Source organism: Zootoca vivipara, chromosome 13 (assembly GCF_963506605.1).
Source record: "Zootoca vivipara chromosome 13, rZooViv1.1, whole genome shotgun sequence".
NCBI lineage: Eukaryota > Metazoa > Chordata > Lepidosauria > Squamata > Lacertidae > Zootoca > Zootoca vivipara.
In genome coordinates, this window is record NC_083288.1 from 8,664,940 (window position 1) to 8,684,752 (window position 19,813).

General features: G+C 46.0%; 2 protein-coding genes across 5 annotated transcripts in view; one reads left to right on the forward strand and one right to left on the reverse strand.

Moving 5' to 3' along the window:
- The window catches only part of HGSNAT (heparan-alpha-glucosaminide N-acetyltransferase), a 30,773-nt gene extending 23,597 nt beyond the window's left edge, over positions 1–7,176 (forward strand). The window contains exon 18 of the mRNA XM_035136272.2: positions 4,414–7,176. Coding sequence (XP_034992163.1) covers positions 4,414–4,595 — 182 coding nt within the window. The 3' untranslated portion in view covers positions 4,596–7,176. The remainder of the gene's footprint in view (positions 1–4,413) is intronic.
- Positions 5,667–19,813, reverse strand: part of INTS10 (integrator complex subunit 10) — a 55,293-nt gene continuing 41,146 nt past the window's right edge. For 2 of the 4 annotated variants that reach the window (XM_060282257.1, XM_060282255.1), the window contains exons 10-18: positions 18,788–18,941; positions 17,888–17,970; positions 17,063–17,215; positions 16,353–16,461; positions 15,208–15,287; positions 13,490–13,652; positions 12,834–12,927; positions 7,801–7,878; positions 5,667–6,062 (exon numbers count right to left, since the gene is read on the reverse strand). In XM_060282257.1, the coding sequence (XP_060138240.1) occupies positions 5,906–6,062; positions 7,801–7,878; positions 12,834–12,927; positions 13,490–13,652; positions 15,208–15,287; positions 16,353–16,461; positions 17,063–17,215; positions 17,888–17,970; positions 18,788–18,941 (1,071 nt within the window). In that variant the 3' untranslated portion in view covers positions 5,667–5,905. Of the gene's footprint in view, positions 6,063–7,800; positions 8,381–12,833; positions 12,928–13,489; positions 13,653–15,207; positions 15,288–16,352; positions 16,462–17,062; positions 17,216–17,887; positions 17,971–18,787; positions 18,942–19,813 lie in introns of all 4 variants that reach the window. The other 2 variants (XR_009558507.1, XM_060282256.1) reach the window with 2 other exon arrangements.

Here is a 19,813-nt window from a genome sequence, read left to right on the forward strand (position 1 = left end):
CAGGATCCGGGAAGGAGATGAATGGAAAACCACGATGTTCACGCCTCTGGGCTCTTTTGAATATCTGGTGATGCCCTTCGGTTTGCAAGGGGGCTCAGCATGCTTCCAGGCCTTCATGCACCACGTCCTGGGGTCCCTCCTCTTCAGGAAATGCTTGGTCTTCCTAGATGACATCCTTATCTACTCGAATGACCCAGTGCAGCATGTGAAAGATGTCAGAGAGGTGTTGCAACGCCTGAAGGAGAACCACCTGTATGTGAAGCTGGAGAAGTGCAAGTTTCACACCAAAGAGGTGGACTTCCTGGGCTACAAGCTGTCAGACAAGGGGCTGGCGATGGACAAGGACAAGGTGCAGGCCATCCTGGACTGGCACAGCCCCAGGACGCGCAAAGATGCCCAACGCCTACTAGGCTTCGCTAACTTCTACAGGAAGTTCATCAAGAACTTCTCTCGCGTTACGGCTCCCATCACGGACTGCCTGAGAGGCAAGCAGAAGTTCAAGTGGACACCAGAGGCGCAAGCAGCGTTCGAAAGCCTCAAGAGAGTGTTCGCCTCAGACCAAAACCTGTTCCATGTGGTGCAGGACGCGCCCCTACGCATTGAGACAGATGCTTCTGAAAAAGCTGTGGGCGCAATTTTGTTGCAACTGGACGCCAACAGGGAGTGGAGACCCTGTGCCTTCTTCTCCAGGAAGCTGACACAGCCTGAACGCAACTACACAGTGTTTGATAGGGAACTTCTTGCGATCTACGCTGCGTTCCAGCACTGGCGACACTTCCTGGTGGGCGCGAAGCACCCCATCCAGGTGTGCACAGACCACAAGAACCTGGAGTTCTGGAGAACTGCCAGGGTGCTCAACCAGCGGCAGATACGGTGGGCAGAGTTCTTCTCGAACTTCAACTTCTCCATCCACTACATCCCGGGGGAGCAGAATGTCAGGGCGGATGCCCTCTCCCGCAAGCCAGAGTACATGGAGGAGGAGGCGCCACCAGCCCCAAGGCACATTTTCCCCCCGTCGGCATGGTCCTGCGGAGCAGCTGTGGTGAGCGAGGCAGAACTCACAGCACTGACGGCAGCGGATGAATTTGCCAACCGCATCTTCAGAGAACTGAGAGGGGGGAGGGAGCAGGCAAAAGACTTTGCAGAACGCAGAGGGCTGCTTTTCTACAAGGGTGCGCTGTACCTACCCACCACCCAGCTTCGACGTACGGTCCTCAAGCAGATGCACGACAACCCTACAGCGGGGCATTTTGGAAGGGACAAAACCGCTCACCTAGTCATGAGACACTTCTGGTGGCCAGGGGTGAGGGAAGATGTTCGAGACTATGTAAGGGGCTGTACCACCTGCCAGCGGGCGAAGGTGGTCAGAGCAGCGCCACCAGGGTTGCTGGAGCCCTTAGCCACACCACACAGGCCGTGGGAAGTGGTGTCCATGGACTTCATCACGGATCTGCCTTCGTCCAGGGGTAAGACTGCAGTGTTGGTGGTGGTGGACCTTATGTCCAAAATGTGTCACTTTATACCGTGTGCCAGGGCAGTCTCGGCAGAAGAGACAGCCAAACTGTTTGTTGATCACATTTTCAGACTGCATGGATTACCTTTAAGGGTTATTTCGGATCGTGGCCGCCAATTTGTTTCCAGGTTCTGGCGGCGGCTCATGAACCTCCTGCAGGTGGAGGTCAGCTTGTCGACGGCTAGACACCCGCAGACCAACGGACAAGCGGAGAGGGTCAACGCCATTCTGCAGCAGTACCTGAGATGCTACGTCAGCCAGCGGCAAACGGACTGGGTGGATCGCTTGCCACTAGCAGAATTTGCCTACAACAATGCAGTGCACGTCTCCACAGGGGTGTCGCCCTTTAAGGCCAATTACGGGCGCGACCTCAGATCTTTCCCAGAGAGGGAGAGGGAGGAGGAGGAGGAGGAGGGCCCACAGGCTGAGGATTGGGCAGAGGAACTGGAGACGGTGCACCAGCAGCTCAGAGAACACTTGGAGAGGGCCAAGGAAGCGTACAAAAAGGGGGCAGATCGCCACAGGCGACAAGGGGAGGTCATCAGGGTGGGGGACAAGGTGTGGTTGTCCTCGGAGGGCCTTCCCACCAGAGGGAGGTGCAAAAAGCTGGCACCCAAAAGGCTGGGCCCCTTCACGGTCACGCAACAGGTAAACCCGGTGGCATACAGGCTGGCACTGCCAGAGGACATGAGGGTGCATCCAGTGTTTCATAGATCGCTGCTGTCGCCGTACAGGGAAAGCAGCAGGCTCCGAGACAGCGAACAAACCCCCGAGGGAGGGGGGGAGAGGGAAGGCAGGGAGCAACTCAATGAGGCCACGGCCATCCTGGATTCAAGGTGGGGGGTGGGGGGACTGGAGTACCTCATGGCATGGGAGGATGCTCCACCGTCCCAGAATGAATGGGTCCCAGCCACTCAGATACAGGAGGAATTCTTGGTGGAAGAATTTCACGCCCTCTTTCCCCACAGACCCAAGCCCTGGCACATGGAAAGGGAGGGGGAGGAGGAGGAGGCACGGGAGAGCAGCTCACCATGGCGCTGGGAAGCGGAGTTTGAGGAACCAGAGGATGAGGTATGGGTGTCACCGAGATCCACCCAGTCGGAGGAAGGAGCAGATTGGCAGAACGTTTTTACCCCCACCAGCTCTGACGCCACGGACTTTTTGGGATTCCCGTCCGCCCAGGCGGAAGGGGGGGGCTCGCAGGACTGGGGGGAGGTATTCACACCAACGGGCTCGGAGAGCACTGAGTTCTTAGGCTTCCAGTCGTCACCGACACATGGGGGGGGCCTGGGGAGGGGTGAAGGAGAGCTTGGGAGGGGGGTGGATGTGAGGGACAGGGGATATCGCGAAGTCCCTCCCCTCCTGAGTTCAAGCCCGTCCCCGAGCAAAGGGGAAAGCAGGGAGAGTTCCGATTCCAGTGGGGAAGCAGGAAGTCGTGTCCGAGGCTCAGGCAAGGTAGAGGAGCCAGGGTCCCAGGTGGGACAGGAAGGGGCAAGCAAGGGGGGAAGACCCATCCCTCCAACTCCAGAATTACGCAGGAAGAGGAGGGGCAAGAGGATGGGTCTGCCAAAGCTTTTGTGTTGGAGAAAGACGCGCCAAAAGCCATTAGGAGGTTCTGAAACCGACTGACAACATCGCTCCGTGTAAATAGCAATGACTTGAGCACTGTAAATACGCAGCACCAATAAAAGAATAAAATGCAGAGCTGCGTAGCGTCGTTACTCTGAAGTAGTCCACTCCGGCCACTGTGACACATGAATACCCTGTTGGGTTTCTTTTTAAAACCATGAGGATTCAAATTTATTCCATCTAAAATCCTTCCTTAGTTTCTAAACAATTCTGAATTAATTTTGGACGTCTGTAAAATCAGATTGGACAGTTGCCGCCCAATCCCGCCCCCCGCCTTCAATATGTAGTGGTCACTCACCACTGCCTCTAGCAGGGAGTAGGCCTAGCAGTTGCTAAGCAACTGACTCATCTCCCTCAAACCAGCAAAGCATCCCTATTCAGACATGTGGTGGAAGCAGAAGTTCTTGCGGCAAGGCCAACAAGCACAGAGTAAGTCCCTGGGATGAAGACCAATCTAAATGATACACGTTAGTAGGAAAGTCTGCTTAAGCCTTTCTGTTCCAATCATTCATTCACTCAAAATCACCTTCCCTAGTCAGCTTCTCTAAGCAAAGGGGGGGGGGGGACAGAGCCATATTCATCCTCCTGTAGGATGAGAAAGCAGATGAAGTATGTGCGATTCTGAGCAGAGACCTGCTACTCTTCTACTCCCCGTCAAAGTTTCTGATACTGCTTTTAAGTTTGCTTGGTTTTTTAAAAAAGGGTGGGAGATGTTTCATACAACTGTCTGGTTTGACCCTGAATAAATTGACAAACCCAGAAAAATTAGGGAAAGGATAAAAATGTGGGTCTCATGAAACCCAAATGCCAGTCCTGTTGGGAGTCTCCTCCTCCCGCTTCGCGAGATAAAAATGTCAGGATATTGGGGAGGGACAGGCAGGTGTTTGAATGCCAAATGGAAAGCATTTCATCCAATTGGGCCATGAGACTCAGTGGTGGCAGTGTAGTAAAGATAAATGAGGTAAAACACAGAGCACAGATTGCAGGTTCAGGCAGCAGCCCAGAGTTCTTCTATGCTGCACACTGATAAAACATTTTCCAGCCTTGTTTGTCACTAAAACATGGTGTCAAGAGCAGAAGACTACACAGACATGCCCCTAAAGCGTGTTCTTTTGCTCAACTCCACTCCTGAGTTTGGCAGCAACAGCCTACATCACTTTTATCTCAGGTCCAAAATGTCAGCAATTGTGCTCTGTAGCTTACGGAGTCCTGTCATGCAGTATGGCTGTAACATGCAATTTTTCTGATGGGATTCTTGGTCTCTTTCAAAGGTATGAACTCCATTCTCGTCTACGTTGGGCATGAAATATTTGAAAACTACTTTCCTTTTAAGTGGAAGATGCAGGATACACAATCCCATAGTGAACACTTGGCTCAGAACCTAACTGCTACATCTTTATGGGTCATCATAGCATATATACTCTACAGGAAGAGAATATTCTGGAAAATCTAACTGAGGAAGCCAAAGGAACTGACACTGGATTAATTACTCCCACCATATTGATGTTAGTTTTTTTAAAGAAAGGGATCGTGTGTTTTGTTTACATTCCAGGTCATCTCGAAGAGACTCACATATTTAAAACTTGCCATTTAGCTAAATCAAGGATTCTATGTATTTAGTGTACCATTCCATTTCTAACTCAACACACTGAACAGCTTTCAAAACCTGAGCAATTTGAACGGACTTTCACAAGCTGATAGTCACTCTAACATGTGTGGTTCACATGAAGATACAGAAGAAAATAAAAATTATTTTTTTGAAAAAGAGACAGGAAATCAGCTCTGAGTGCTCATTGGAAGGACAGATCCTGAAGCTGAGGCTCCAATACTTTGGCCACCTCATGAGAAGAGAAGACTCCCAGGAAAAGACCCTGATGTTGGGAAAGATTGAGGGCACAAGGAGAAGGGGACGACAGAGGACGAGATGGCTGGGCTGTGTTCTCGAAGCTACCAACATGTGTTTGACCAAACTGCGGGAGGCAGTGGAAGACAGGAGTGCCTGGCGTGCTCTGGTCCATGGGGTCACAAAAAGTCGGACACGACTAAACAACAACACCATGCCAAACAACTGTGCCTGAGGCTGGCAGAAGTCAACCAGGAACCTTTTCATCTGCATGCTGTTTGTGGGAGATTACTCAAAATGACAAGAGTGGAATGAAAGAGAGTCATTAATAAGCTCTTTAAGCTCCAGCATGGCTCCACCCCAAGATAGACCTGACTAGGCCAAACCAATGAGCAAAGAGCTCTACCTTGTCTCACCCGTGCCTTCCTTCATCCTGATCACCTCAGACAGAAATTAACTGTAATTCCACCCAGAGTTATAGATTCTTTGCTGCATGACACCTTGAGCTAATCACCATTCATTCTTCCCTCTTCTAAGATGCACAAATGGGTATTATAGGATCATAGAACTGTAGAGTTGGAAGGGACCCCAAGGGTCATCAAGTCCAACCCCTGCACCGCCAGTACTGGGTTTAAGGCTGAAGCCCAGCACCTTTTATCAAAAACTTAACTTTCAAATGCATTAAAAAAAACCTTTTTATTTACAGTACACAGCTCAAAAGTTTTACTGAATGGTGCTTGAAGTTTTGGTTGTATGAACCACCCATTGAGACTTTAGTTAACCGTGCTCAACTAGCACTCCTTCAGCAAGCTGAGCTATGCATTTCAGGGGAATTCTAGTCCGACATCAAGGCAATCCCATGGCTCTCTACTCTGCTTGCCTATTCTTAGCAAGATGTTCCAGTAGAAAGTTCGTGCTACTCAGGTCAGTGTCTGAAGGAGCAAGATCTTCTCATTGATGCAGAATCTGTGCAACACGGTCATCAGGTTTTCCCCGCAGCGCGACACTTGGCGCTCCATTGCCAGGCGGAAATCCTCCTTTACGCCTTTGGTTATTCCCCTGGTAACTGTGTGATGCCTGCAATTATAATACACAAAATAATTAAAATGGCGTGGAGCTACCATTTCCATTTAAATATTTTTGCATTCTGTGTGTGTTTGTGTGGAACCTAGCTTCCCAGCTTAGCCTTTCTAAGAACATTCATTAAAAAAAAAAAGTCCTGTTCTCCAGGAATGCCATACTTTTATCACAAAATTATACAACAGGTCTCCGCCTGATTTTTAAAGCTCTGGGCAACACCCTAGCAAGTGAGATTCAAGGATTTTTCATGTATAAAAGAACAACTGCTACAAATGGTATTTTCATGTTGGTGTGTCAAATAGTGAAAGAACCAACACAAGCTGCTTTTTTAGTGTTAAGTTGTTCGCCCAAGGCAAGGTAAAAACAGATTTAAGAAATGAGCATCATGTGACCGCAGAAAGTTGGAGATGTTAGCAACTAATCTGATCCCTGCCTGAAGACTAACTCTCTCTGAGAAATTCACTGGGTCTTGAAGCCCAATGAGGCCAGAAAAATCTATAGTCCCATTATTATTAGTCATAACACCAAGCTTCTTTAACAAATACTACTGCAGCTCCGAGAGCTGCAAAACTGCCCCATCAGGATATAAGGATAATAGAATTTGTTCCCCCTGCTACTGCAACTGACCCACTAATTTTCAAGCAATTTGGGAGGGAAGGGGAAGATGTGCCTTCCACAGCTCTTAAAACAAACGAAAAGGGTTCATTCCATGGATTGGGGATCAGGATGTCAATAAAAGAAAGAACTGTTAGAGCCTACTAACACTGCTACAGCATGCCTTGTGCTAAGTAGGACATTGCAGAGCTGCAATGCCTGGTTGCAGAGACTTCCAAAATAAGAATGGAACACAGGCAGAAGTGGCAGGCAGCAGGCAGGACTTGTATACCACCTAAACCTACGTGTTATTGTGACAATCTTTACCCAAAATCCAATACACACTACCACACAACAAGTGGAAATAAATGTGTGCACCCCCTGAAAAAGATGGCTTCATTAAGTAAATGCATCTAACTTGATTGAAAATAACTTAAAACCCCTTCACACCTTGCAGCATAATCCTGACCATTTCTACTCAGAAGTCCTACTGAATTCAATGAGACTTGTCCCCCCCCCCCAAAAAAACCCTAGTATTTTAAACGGTATTATACCCTGCCTTTTCAATGCCTCAATCTTGCCCAAGCAACATTTTGAGAGGTGGGGACTAACTGCCTATTCCTGTGCAAATTGCAGACAGTACTGAAGAATTATTAGCAGAAATGTGCATAGGGTGGAATTTTTAACTGCTGATGGCCAAACAAATCCAGATCTTAGAGGCAAATAAAACGGGAGCAAGCAAATACAGGTGACAGGTGAGGGTTAAAGGCAAGAGAACCCAGCAGCATAATTAACATATTTAATGGGGGGGGCGCGCTTCTTTACCTAAATTGGAGTATTTGAATAAAATAACAGACTGGACTGTCCACAAAAATCTATCTGGGGGCACCATTATTGTTTGATTGTAGAGAGACCCATTTAAAAAATAGAGCAACATACAAGTGCCGGTAACTTATGGGAAAACAACAAAAATGTTAACAATTGTAAAAAGATGGCTTTCCAAGTGATGTAAAGCACAAATGGAGAACAAAAGCATGGATAAAAACTACTGAGTTAACAAAGGGCTGATAACCATGGGCAGTAAAACATATTGACAAAAAAGACAGCACACTATGAGCAGGGAAGTTCCCCTGCTTGGTACCTGTCAGCAGTCTGCATGCTGGGCTGTAGTACAGGCATGAATTCCTGCTGCAGTAACCCCAGCGGAGGGCTAGAAGTCCTTTAAAAAACAGCAAACAGCAGCATTCAAATACTCACACCAACTTCCCCTGTGCTACAAAAATCAACGCTCCAGAGAACTAGACACAGAAAAGAGGAAAGGGGCTGCAGACCAACAGCCCAAACCCTAGTACTGAATTAGGAAAGGAAAATGAACTAAATCCAGTAGGCTTGGGGCTCCCAAATGCAGTACTGAAGAGAACACTGCAAGTTTTTTTTTTAAAACCCAACAGCATAATATGAACTACATAATATGTTGTATTTACAAAGAATTGCGAACTGTGACAAAATTGTTCCTGCATTATGTTCCTCAGCAGATGTAGCAACATTTTAGCCTGGAGTCCCAGCAAATACTTATTCATGTTAAAGTGAATAATGAATTCCTGCTATCCTCTTCTTCTTGGCATTGCCTCCCAGGGAGGACAGATAAGCAGCAGTGAGGGGTGGGTGGGTGTTTAATCCTTTCATTTGGCAGTCTTTTCTCCACACACAGGTCTGCAACTCTGGGGAGGCGAGACGTGGTAGGGTTGTTGTTTTTTTGGAGAAAATGGACTGGAAAAATAAATGGTTAAAGATTTTCTGGCTAGGGGAGAAGTATCCTTACTCACAACTGCATTGGAGCATTTACTTTGGCCACAAAGCAGCAATTGGTTTTGTTCTGCTATAAAGCCCCAGGGATCTCTTTTTGCAAATGTGTATTTAAATACACGAAGAGTCGGACACGACTAAACGACTAAACAACAACTCTGTAACAGGATGTAACTGTAACTGTAACAGGATGTCACTTAAGTTTTGCTGTTCATTTTGGTTTTCACAACTGTTAAGGTACAGACAAGAGCTGCTCCCATATTTGGCTGGCTTCAGCCTTATTGAATCCTTTTCCAGCTTTAGTGTTAATGTTACAAAGCAAAAAGCTACAGTTACCTCAAGGACATGCAAATCAAGCAGATAAAGATTCAGAGGGGGGTAAATTCGGCCCAAATGGCTGTGTTTGATGCATTTTAATTAAGAAAATATATTTCCCACAAACATTTAGACTAACCAAAGGGGAATTATCCAAAAGTCTCCAGAGATGGAACAACTAAGCTTTATGTAAAGGCAGAAGGAACCGGGGGGGGGGGGCAGAGTGTCTCCCTGCCAGGGGATGAGCATGCAATACTGGCAAGCCTCTTAAAACATCAGCAGCAAACATGAATCAGAACCACAAGTTAGCCCACTTTCTTCATCTTTCAGTATAAAATTGGATTAAGTTGGTGAGATGTGTTTTGATAGACATTTCAGAATCTTTTCCATTCCGCTTCACTTCAGATGTGCTGCCAACCCCCAATAATTCCTTGCAGAAATCATGCAAGATAAAAGAACAAAATCAGCTATATTTCAACATAAATTTGACCTAAGGGGAATGCAGTTGCTATAGCCCTGCAGACAATCAGGAAATTAGAGACCACATGACACAAGGAAAAACTTGTTTCAACTGAAGGGACAGCTGGCAGAATTTTATGCCCCTTCTGGAGGGGGGAACGCTGGTTCTCAGAATATAGCAGCAGGGCCACTTCCTCAAATCCAAATGCCTGGCACACAAGCTTCAACTAAAGATCAGACCCAGCCAGAGATGCAGCTGAAAAGTGCAGAGGCAGAAGGAACTCGGTGGAGTCAGAAACTGTCCTATTCTAGGGCAACTACACATGTGATCACGATCTACCCCAGAACATGGAACAAGGGTGGGTTGGCCTGCTAACCAGAAGGGAATCCATAGTAAGCCCAATTTTCTATTATCAGTCAACAAGGGATTTGAAAGGCCATGCTGGAACCTCAGATCAGGATCTTGGCTACACAGAACCTGCTAGAGCTATCCAATAACGGCACACAAAAAAGCAGAAGTTGAAGCCCAGGTTGCTGTCTCCTTGTTAGCTTCAAGAAGGGAACTGGTGCTCAAGGTGGGTGGTGTAGCTGCGCTAGGGATGGAGCAGGCTGCATTATTCACTGGCAGAGAGAGACTTCGATCTGTACCCATTCAGTTATCTCTCTGGCAATTTTAACCCCCAGGATCTGGGTTTGAGACTGTCAGAATGTCATGTGTACATCTGGAAGGCCTGGCATGACGTTTCCGTGACAAACATTTCTTCTTGGGATAGAAGAGTTGGGGAGAAGTTTGGCAAAATTGACTCCTGACCCCAGTGAAAAAGATACATAGTGCTAGTCTTCTGTGCCTTGCTCCTGAGGACATCCTCTTCTAGCATGAGATAAACTGTGACAGGTCCTCTGCAGTAGGGTCATGGGGGAAAGGTGTGTGCTATCTATTACTGGCAGTCAGGGCACGATTATCTAGTGGACTGGAAGAAAGGTGAGGCTGCTCATAGCTCCTGCCCTGTCACCTCGACTGCGGCAGGGAAGTGGAATGCGAGGAAGGGTTGCAGCAGTTGGGACTGAAAACACCTCTCCCTTCTGTGCACTAGGCACTTAATCTTGGCAAGAGAGGCTGCAACACCCCTCGTTACCACCCAATTAATCCACCGCCTGGTTAATCCGCCAGGCAGCTTCCAGAAGGAATAACCTCTAAGGCAGGCATAGGCAAACTCCGGCCCTCCAGATGTTTGGGACTACAATTCCCATCATCCCTGACCACCGGCCCTGTTAGCTAGGGGTGATTGGAATTATAGTCCCAAACATCTGAAGGGCCGGAGTTTGCCTATGCCTGCTCTAAGGCTTCAAGGGTGGTGGGATTAGATGTTGAGGACCTCCTTTGGAGCAGACAGGTCTCCAACAGTTGACTAATCCTAATTGTGAGCAGATTCATACTCCTCTACCAGAATAACTCCTCCCCGGCCACTATGAGGGTCTCCCTCCCCCCCAGGGGGCCTTCCCAAGCATCATGTGGCTCTCAACTTGCTTTTTTCCTTGCTGGGGGAAGACGCAATTTTGGCATGAACCACGGGCTGGACTTGCTGGTGAATGCTCCCTTCCCTTTCTCATCCATTCGGGTGGGGAGATGGAAGAAAGCGGGCATAGCTTGGCAGGAAGAGAGAACAGGCTCATGCAACAGGAGAGAGCGGGTGTGTGTGTGTTCATTTCAAGCATTGCTGCCAGATGTAGTTTGGGAGCAGCAAAAGGGTTCCTGCTCTCAAGTGGAAGGTGGAGGGTGTCTCCTCTTGCAAGTCTGCTAGCCGTGCTTTTCAAAACTAGAGGAATTAACCCTGATTCACTTATGGATAACCTAAATGCTATATAGTCCCGGGCATTTCATTTCACTGCATATGGGGGGGGGGAGAGAGAGAGAGAGAGAGAACAGGTGTGGAAACAATATTCTTTATCTGCTGCCCTCATCAGCAAGTGGCTGTCACTATCTAATGGAAAGTAAAGATTGGTCCTGCCCATCTTTTGGGTAGCAGTGTGTTGTATCCCCTTTCCCCAAAAGCACGTTCAGATCGGCTGGGTTGTGACCTCTTGCTCCAATGGGCACCCTGGTGCCCCCCCCCCACATCCTAAGAAGCTTCAGCATCAATTTTGACATCAGAAAGTGAAGTTCATGGCATTGTATCTACCATACAAACTCATAATTCAGCATCCTGAGAATCTAAGCCACTTAAAAAAATTAGTGAGCTTCTGCCAGATCCTCTTATCTCCATTCTTTCTTCCCTCCTCTGTCCCATCTTGATCATTTATCCAAATCTCTCAGCTATATGAATGGCTATGAGGACTGACGCCTTGTGAGATTGTTGCCACTAGCCAAGGCATGCTATCAAGCTGTCACCATTTTTTGGAGATTTCCTTGGTTCTCCCTAGTCAGAGACTAGTGGACTCATTGCCACCCCAAGCTCCCCTCACCCTCATTCCCATGGGATGCTCCCCTGTCCATCCTAGAGAACATTTTCCATGCTGCCCTTTGACTGCCACGTGCAGAGCCATTTCAGGGCTGCCATGGATTCCTGAATATTTCTACTCAAATGAATGGTCACTTCCTCAAATTCACCCAGGCACGTGTCTGGTACTGACAAACATCAGCTGATGTACATTCAGGTATACAATATATATATATATATATCGAGAGAAGCCACAATTGTGGCTGAAAGGAATATGAACAGGAGGCAAGGGAAAGAGACTGGACACAGGAATATGTTTATCAGAGCTGCCAGGGAACATGCCACTGGATTCGGTACCCCAGATATCACAGGACTCACATAACCCACACCTGCCCAAACTTGGAATACACTCTGAAACAGTCACCATACCCTTATAGAACTAAAGAGGCAAAATAACTTTCCCTCATAGGAAAAATTAAGAAGGGAATAAAAGCCATTCATTCAACAGCCTGCAACAATACAGCTGAGCTTATGTTTTTTTGAGGTGTGAGCTGCTTTGTGCAATCTATGGAAAGGGAGCGTAGCAGTTACCAGTTATCAACCCACTGGTGGATTTCACCATGACAGAACTGTCATTTGAGATTCCTGGACTAACCAGCTGCTGACTTTGCACATTGTTTAAAATATTTGCTACCTGCTCTTCATTGTTACAAACGATTGCGGAAGACTATACGCTTTTGCCACGAAAGGCCTTGCGATTCTGCCCCCTGTATTAAATGGAGCAGTCTGCTTGGCAATAATCTATGTGGCCATGACATACCTTATCCCTAGCATTGTGCCACAGTTGGGAACACTTTCCCCCTCTAGGCCCTGCAGAGACTTAGCACTTACTGGCCAGGCCTCACACGGTCCCACTGCACTGAAGAGACCAGCTCACCCACATTTGAATCCAATGCCAAAAATAAGTTTTAAATTCCCATTTCACCGTGATATTGTATGCATTTAGTTGCCTGCTTACCTGGAATTTTAAATGTACAACAGACACAAACCTATCAACTCAAGTTGGATGCTTTCCAGTACGTACACTGCTTTAACTAGCCACATCACATAAATTATATTCTCATCAACTCTAAATTGGAAAAAATAGTCTTCTTACTTTATCAACATTCCCTGATTTGGCAACAATTCCAAGTGAATTTTTCCTCCTTCTTGTGTTCTTAAATAGGCAAATTCTTCCAGCATATCAATATCTGGAGCAATTGTTCAGGTCCAAAAAGGAAAGATTTGAACATAGAAAAAAAATATTATGATGTGTTTTGCAAGTGATCTTCAAAATCTTGTTCCTTGTTATTGATGTCCTAGTAAATCACTTTATGTTTCCCCTTCACTAACTGTATGCAAATGGGTGGATTTAATTTATCTTTTGCTCTAATAAACTAGTACAGTGTTGGCTGGGGCACACTGACCAGTCCTGCAATAGGAAGGGAATTTCTTACACTTAAAAGTATCCAGCAGTTAACACATGCCATAGTTCCCATGAACAGGTTGTCCCACAAACTGAAGTGTCTGGGCCGCTGGGCCATTCCTAAATGCCTATCACCATGTTCCTGAGTCTTTCTCTCTCCTCCTGCTCCATTGCCCCTTTCATTTCCCAGCTATTATAGAACTTAAATTCCACTCAATCAAACCTCTACCCCACATTTTCTAAGATCAGACCCCTCTTCTCTTTGGAAATTCTGAAAATGTGGGCCTCCTAGAAGATGCTTCCTTAACGGTTAAGCTGGTCCCAGGGCATTTTTGGAAAAAGGATACTTGTAACATAGTTGAAAAAATTTTCATACTGGAAGTTTCCTTGTAGGCAGATTTTGTTAATTGCTTTCAAGAACAGGTTTTCTCCCCTTGGCCACTCATGCTGCAGCAACACAATCACATGACCCAATGCCATATCATCTCTGTTGTCTGTGAAAGCTCTCAGCTGCAAGGGAAAAATGCAGAGAAACCTAAAGAGGAGTTGCTTCACATTTTTGCATGTGAATCTCATTTCCTGAGATTCTGCCAGGCTACGGATTACGACATTCATATCTATCCACAAAGGACTGGTCGAAGCAGCAGGTCAATGTGGACGGCTGCCAGAACAGAACCTACAAGTTCAAGGAACTGTTCAGAATCTCCAAAAATACTTGTTTGGCGTTTGGAATGAGGCTGAATCAGTCCCAAGCAGACTTTAGAGACTTGTGACACAACACCACCACTTAGCATTTAAAGTAATTCGTGTCATCTCAATAATTCATAGAACTGCAGAGTTGGAAGGGACCCCAAAGTTCATCTAGTCCAACCCCCTGCAATACGGGAATCTCAACTAGATCACACATGACAGACCTTTCCTTAAAAGGAGAGAGTCCACCACCTTCTGAGGGAGCCTATTCTACTGTCAAACAGCTCCTACTGTCAGAAATTACTTCCTGATGTTTAGTCAGAATCTCCTTTCTTGTAAAGTGAAACTGTTGGTTTGATTCCTACTCTTCGGAACAGGAGAAAACAAGCTTGCTCCACCCACAATGTGACAGCCTTTTAGATATTTTAAGATGGTTATCATATCTCCTCTCAGTCTGCTGTTTTGCAGCCTCAACATACCCAATTCCCTCAACTGTTCCTCATAAGGCTTGGTTTCCAGACCCTTGATCATCTTGGTCACCCTCCTCCGCACGTATTCCAGCAATTGTGGTGCCCAGAAGTGGACACAACTGCAGCAACACTGTAAGGTGGACCACTATTATTACCATGATATTTCAGATGGGGTACTGTGGCTTGCCTTGGACACCTGGTTGGGTTCATGGAGGATACAAGCTTTGAACTGGGGACTCCCTTAAGTCACAGCAGAGCCTCTTAGTCACCATGCTAGTTCAAAAAGGTAAAGGGACCCCTGACCATTAGGTCCAGTCGTGACCGACTCTGGGGTTGCGCGCTCATCTCACATTATTGGCCGAGGGAGCCGGCGTATAGCTTCCAGGTCATGTGGCCAGCATGACAAAGCCGCTTCTGGTGAACCAGAGCAGCACATGGAAACGCCGTTTGCCTTCCCACTGTAGCGGTTCCTATTTATCTACTTGCATTTTGACATGCTTTCGAACTGCTAGGTTGGCAGGAGCTGGGACCGAGCAACGGGAGCTCACCCCGTCGCAGGGATTCGAACCGCTGACCTTCTGATCAGCAAGCCCTAGGCTCAGTGGTTTAACCCACAGCGCCACCTGGGTCCCTGGTTCATATAAAGCAGTAAAAAAAGTTCCTGTTTTTGAGAGAGGATTAATATAATAATTGGGAATGTTAATTTGGAGCAAACAGAGTCAGAAAGTTAATTTCCAAATCTTGTAAATTCTTTTGGTGGATTTTTACTCACTGATAGTAAAAATCCTCCCTTCTTATTCTATGATTCTGCTTAACAAATCATAGAAATGACCAAGTCTATCCACTCCAGAAACCAAGTGGTAACAAGGCATGTTTTCCTCACTACAAACGGAATAACAACTTACCTTAAAACAAGCTAACAGTAACCGTAGGCAATAGGGCATAATTGCTTTACTGGTACACGGCCAGAGCTTCAACTCCGTAGCTAAAGACAAATGACAGATTGATAATTATTACAAAGTCTGTAACTTTGCTAAGAACCAAGTCACAACAGTTAGCCATTAAAAATAATTCCCAATTTGCTAATGCCACCTGTCACGGATTGCTTCTGAGTTCCACAGCCATTCTGTCTTTAAGACTTTTATTTGTGCCTGATATATACAGTGCAATACAGTTTCGAGGAAACATGTCTGCTCAGTCCGAGGAAGATTCCCCCAATGCCCCTTGCCTGCTCCTCCCCCAGCATAACAACCGGGGGAGTCCGGACCTCCTCCCTTTACGTTTGCGTGCTCTGGAATGTCTCAATTCAGGCGCGAACTTGAAAGGGTGGGCCATCTCCCCGCTGGACACTTCTCCCTCCCCCTCCCCCTGGGTGTCTGTCTCAGATTGCAGTAGTGGCTCTCGGATGCTGTCTGAGCCCTGCCACCTCTCCAGTCCGATAGTCAAGGAATGTTCACTGCTAGAACATTCCCTGACACCACTTCTTCTTCCCAACTCAATACCATCTGTAACAAGAATGATCCAAATCATCATAATTTAACCCAGTGACTTGTATATTTTGAATTTGAATTTATTACGGTCCCAGACCAGACTCACATACCGTACTAAACAATGCAGAAACACAATAAAATTAAATTTAAATTAACAATCAATATAATGATAAACAATACAATTATGGCAGCACTTAAAATATGGTTTAAGTCTTAATCTCTACAATATTATCTATAATTTGCTTCTAAGGCCTTAGTCTTTACAGTAGCACAGCTTATTCCCTAAGTTTTATAGCAACAAAATTTGGCCATGTTTAACGTGATCTTTGGATCCTTGTCCTCTATCAGATACACTTGTATGTTTGTTTGTTTGTTTGTTTGTTTGTTTGTTTATTGGAGGGGGGGAAGGGGTACATCAGGGAAAAGAAGTACTTTTGCTTTTTTGAAAAGGTATGTTTTTAGCAAACAGACTTTTTCTGAACAGATTTAGGGGCTAGATCACTAGGATTTTTAATTCAGAGTTTTCCTGTCTGCTATTCAGAGATAAAGTAATCCAGTACCTTTCCTGAATTTGGACTTCCCTGTAGGCTGCTCTTCCGGAAGCTTAACCCCTTCTTGTATGGGAAGCACCATGTAGCACATCAGGTCAAGTACCTTTTCACAGGCCAACTGCAAAAAGAAAAAGAAGATCAATGATTTTAGAAGCGAACCCACACAAGCCAGCAGTTAAAGCAACAATAATTAGACAGTTAAGATTGTCACTATATTTTTAAGGGGTCGATTCAGGCTGCTTGTAGAAGCAAATGTTCCTTCTTGATTTATGCAAACAGAATTGGTGTGAGAAGCATAGCCCATCTCGAGCTGGAGGCTCCCCAGTTTTGCTTGCAACATCCAAACAATGATATAGATGACATGGGGGTAGCACCATCCCTTTTCTGAGCCAATGGGAGGAATGACTCAGCAAGTCATGCACTTGGCATCCTTATCTCAGAACATCCAGACATGGTTGATCTGCTCCAGACATGAGACCAAGCACTGGGCCATGTGACCCATTGTTCACATTACACCACCACCACCATCCACGGGCAAACATGACCTATTTCCTTCTTCGTAACAGATGACATCTACAAGAGTTTTGGTTGGCATTCACAGCCCAGTTGAGAGCCTTTCTGAGACCTGCACTCTGTCCCATAAATTCCACTCTTTGCAGCAGGTCAACAGCAAGAAAGGGAAGAGACTAGCTAGATTAAGGAGGAGCACAGAGGCTTACACGGTATTCTCCAAGGGCAAAGTGACAGGTTGCAAGCTGGATTAGGGATCGCTGGTTCTCTAGGGATCCTTGCCCCAGGATCTGCTGCGGAGAGTGAGATCCCTGCAGAGCTGATAAGTGATGCAAGCTGGCAATTGCTTTTTTATATTGACCCTTTCCAAAGACAGAAACACAAAAGACAGATCAGTCTAAATTGACCATTTTCAGAAATCAGGGGTCTCTAGGAAACAAAAGACTATGCTTTCTATAAAGCTAAGTTTAAAAAACACCATGCTTAATATTAAGAATGGAGACAAGACTACTACTACAACTACTAGTACTACTACTTACATGTGTGCACTCAGTAATTGTTACAGCAGCTTCTTAAGAAGGGTGAGCATTATTACACCCATTTTGCAGAAGAAGAGCTGAAGGCTGAGAGAGCACAGCTTGCCTAAGAGCGCCTGGTGAATTCATGAAAGAGGTGAGATTCTCGATTCATGGCTCTTTGCTGCTAGTTACACCAGCTTTATATTTACTGTATTTCTACAACACCATCTGAGGGTTCAGAACACTTAAAGTACATTGCTTCAGAGCAGCCCAACCTTTGATGGTTACTGCTGGGAACAGGGCTGAGTACTGATGACACCCAAGTAGGAACCCTGAAGTCCAAACCTTTCATGCTTGAGCAGAAGTACACACAGTTTAGCTTCAGGTGCCCCCATTGACAATTGGTTTGAGAGGCAATATGCAGCCATTTGTTTGTTCAGGCTGAGTTCCTGCAGAAAAGAACTCTTGGCTAAGCATTACATTAAAACGGAAGGAATCTGCATGTGCAGCTTTTACCTGATAGATGATCATATCTGTGAGGAAGATCCGCAGCCAAAGCCAAGTATCGGTCTTCCATGACACACACATTCTTGTGAATTCTGCAAAATAAAATGGATTACAGGCAAATATATCAGGGCAATTGCTTGCTTTAGCTCTCTCTCTGTAAGCCTTCAGGTAAAGACAGCACAGAAATACACGGGCATGAACTTGGTAGTGAACACTCTTCAGACCTTGTCCTCAGGCCTAGACCCAAACTGTGCTGCTAGACAACCTGGTTCTTCTAGAATAGAGATGGGGGAACCTCTTTCAGCCCAAGAACTATATTCCCTTCTGGAAAGCCTTCAGGAGGGTGGAGGGTGGTTCAGATGTCAGAGGTGGGGGCCCAGGTCAGAGGCAAAAAAAGGGTCAGGCAACGAGCGAGTCGAATAAACTTTCAGCCCAGTCAAAAACACTCAAGGAGGGTGCAAAAAAGGGTTGGGGAGAGGAGCAGCTTGGGAGGGTGAGTGGTCTGGGGAGAGTTTCAAAGGTCAAACAGAAAGGCCCAGGGGGCTGCATCTGGTTCCTGGACCTGCTGTAGGAAGTCAAAATGATAGATGTGTATATTCAGGGAGAACCGTATTAATAAAGGTTGGGAGCCCCTGCTCTAAAAAGGGGTCAACCACTCCCCATGTAAACAGTTCATTTGGGATCACAAGGCTGGCAAATGATAGCCAATTTACTTCTACCCTTCAAGGCTTTCCGTGAGTCGCATTAGAGCGAAGACTCAAAAGACACTTGTCAGTTCCCTGCCAAAAGGCACAAGACCTGGATGGAACATGATCATTTAATGTAACTGCAAGGTTCCGGAAGCATTTTTATTTATTTCCCATGTATACCAAAGCAGCATAAAGCTTGTCAGCACACCATCATACGTACCTTTATCCAAAGATTCAAGAGAATGGAGAAGTTCCCAGCTCTCCCTAGCCAACCTAAAGCTTTCTTGTACTTCAATGGCGTTTGGAAGGTCTGCTGCATTTACTGTAATGTGCCTGCTTCTCCCCTTCCCAGAAGGATCCTCGTCATCAGAGCTCTGCTCAAAAGTCAATGCAAAATAAACTGTTTGGACAAGGCTTGTAAGGTGACTTGATGTTATACCATAATAGTACTATAAAAGAAGTAATTACAGAGATAAATGAGAAGCAATGTAAGTACAGTAAGAACTTAAATGACTCAAAGATGATGAGTTAAGTGTGTGTAAAGGAAGTGTGTATAAAGGTAAAGGTAAAGGGACCCCTGACCGTTAGGTCCAGTTGCGGACGACTCTGGGGTTGTGGCGCTCATCTTGCTTTACTGGCCGAGGGAGCCGGCATACAGCTTCTGGGTCATGTTGCCAGCATGACTAAGCCGCTTCTGGTGAACCAGAGCAGCGCACGGAAATGCCGTTTACCTTCCTGCCGGAGTGGTACCGTACCTATTTATCTACTTGCACTGTGTGCTTTCGAAATGCTAGGTTAGCAGGAGCAGGGACCGAGCAACGGGAGCTCACCCCATCGCGGGGATTCGAACCTCTGACCTTCTGATTGGCAAGCCCAAGGCTCAGTGGTTTATACCACAGTGCCACCCGCGTCCCTTTAAGTGTGTGTACTTAGTTTGTTTGCTTGTAAATATGCCTAAATGCTTAAATGAAACATTTAAAAAATAAAAATAAACTGAGCAATAGGTTAACATAAATGTTGTATTTGAGTTAACTGTGTAAAAAACTGGCAGTCCATAGCATATGTTCGCAGAACATTAGTTACTACCAGATTCCTGGTAGCAACTAAGTACTGCCTCCAGGTAGGCAAACTTTTGAAAAAGTTGGCAATGCTTTTTTAAAGCCAAAATGACTTTGCAGGCAGCATAGCAAAAATACTTGTTTTCTGCCACTTCTAAAGTAACCCAATACACTTGTCTTATTTAAGT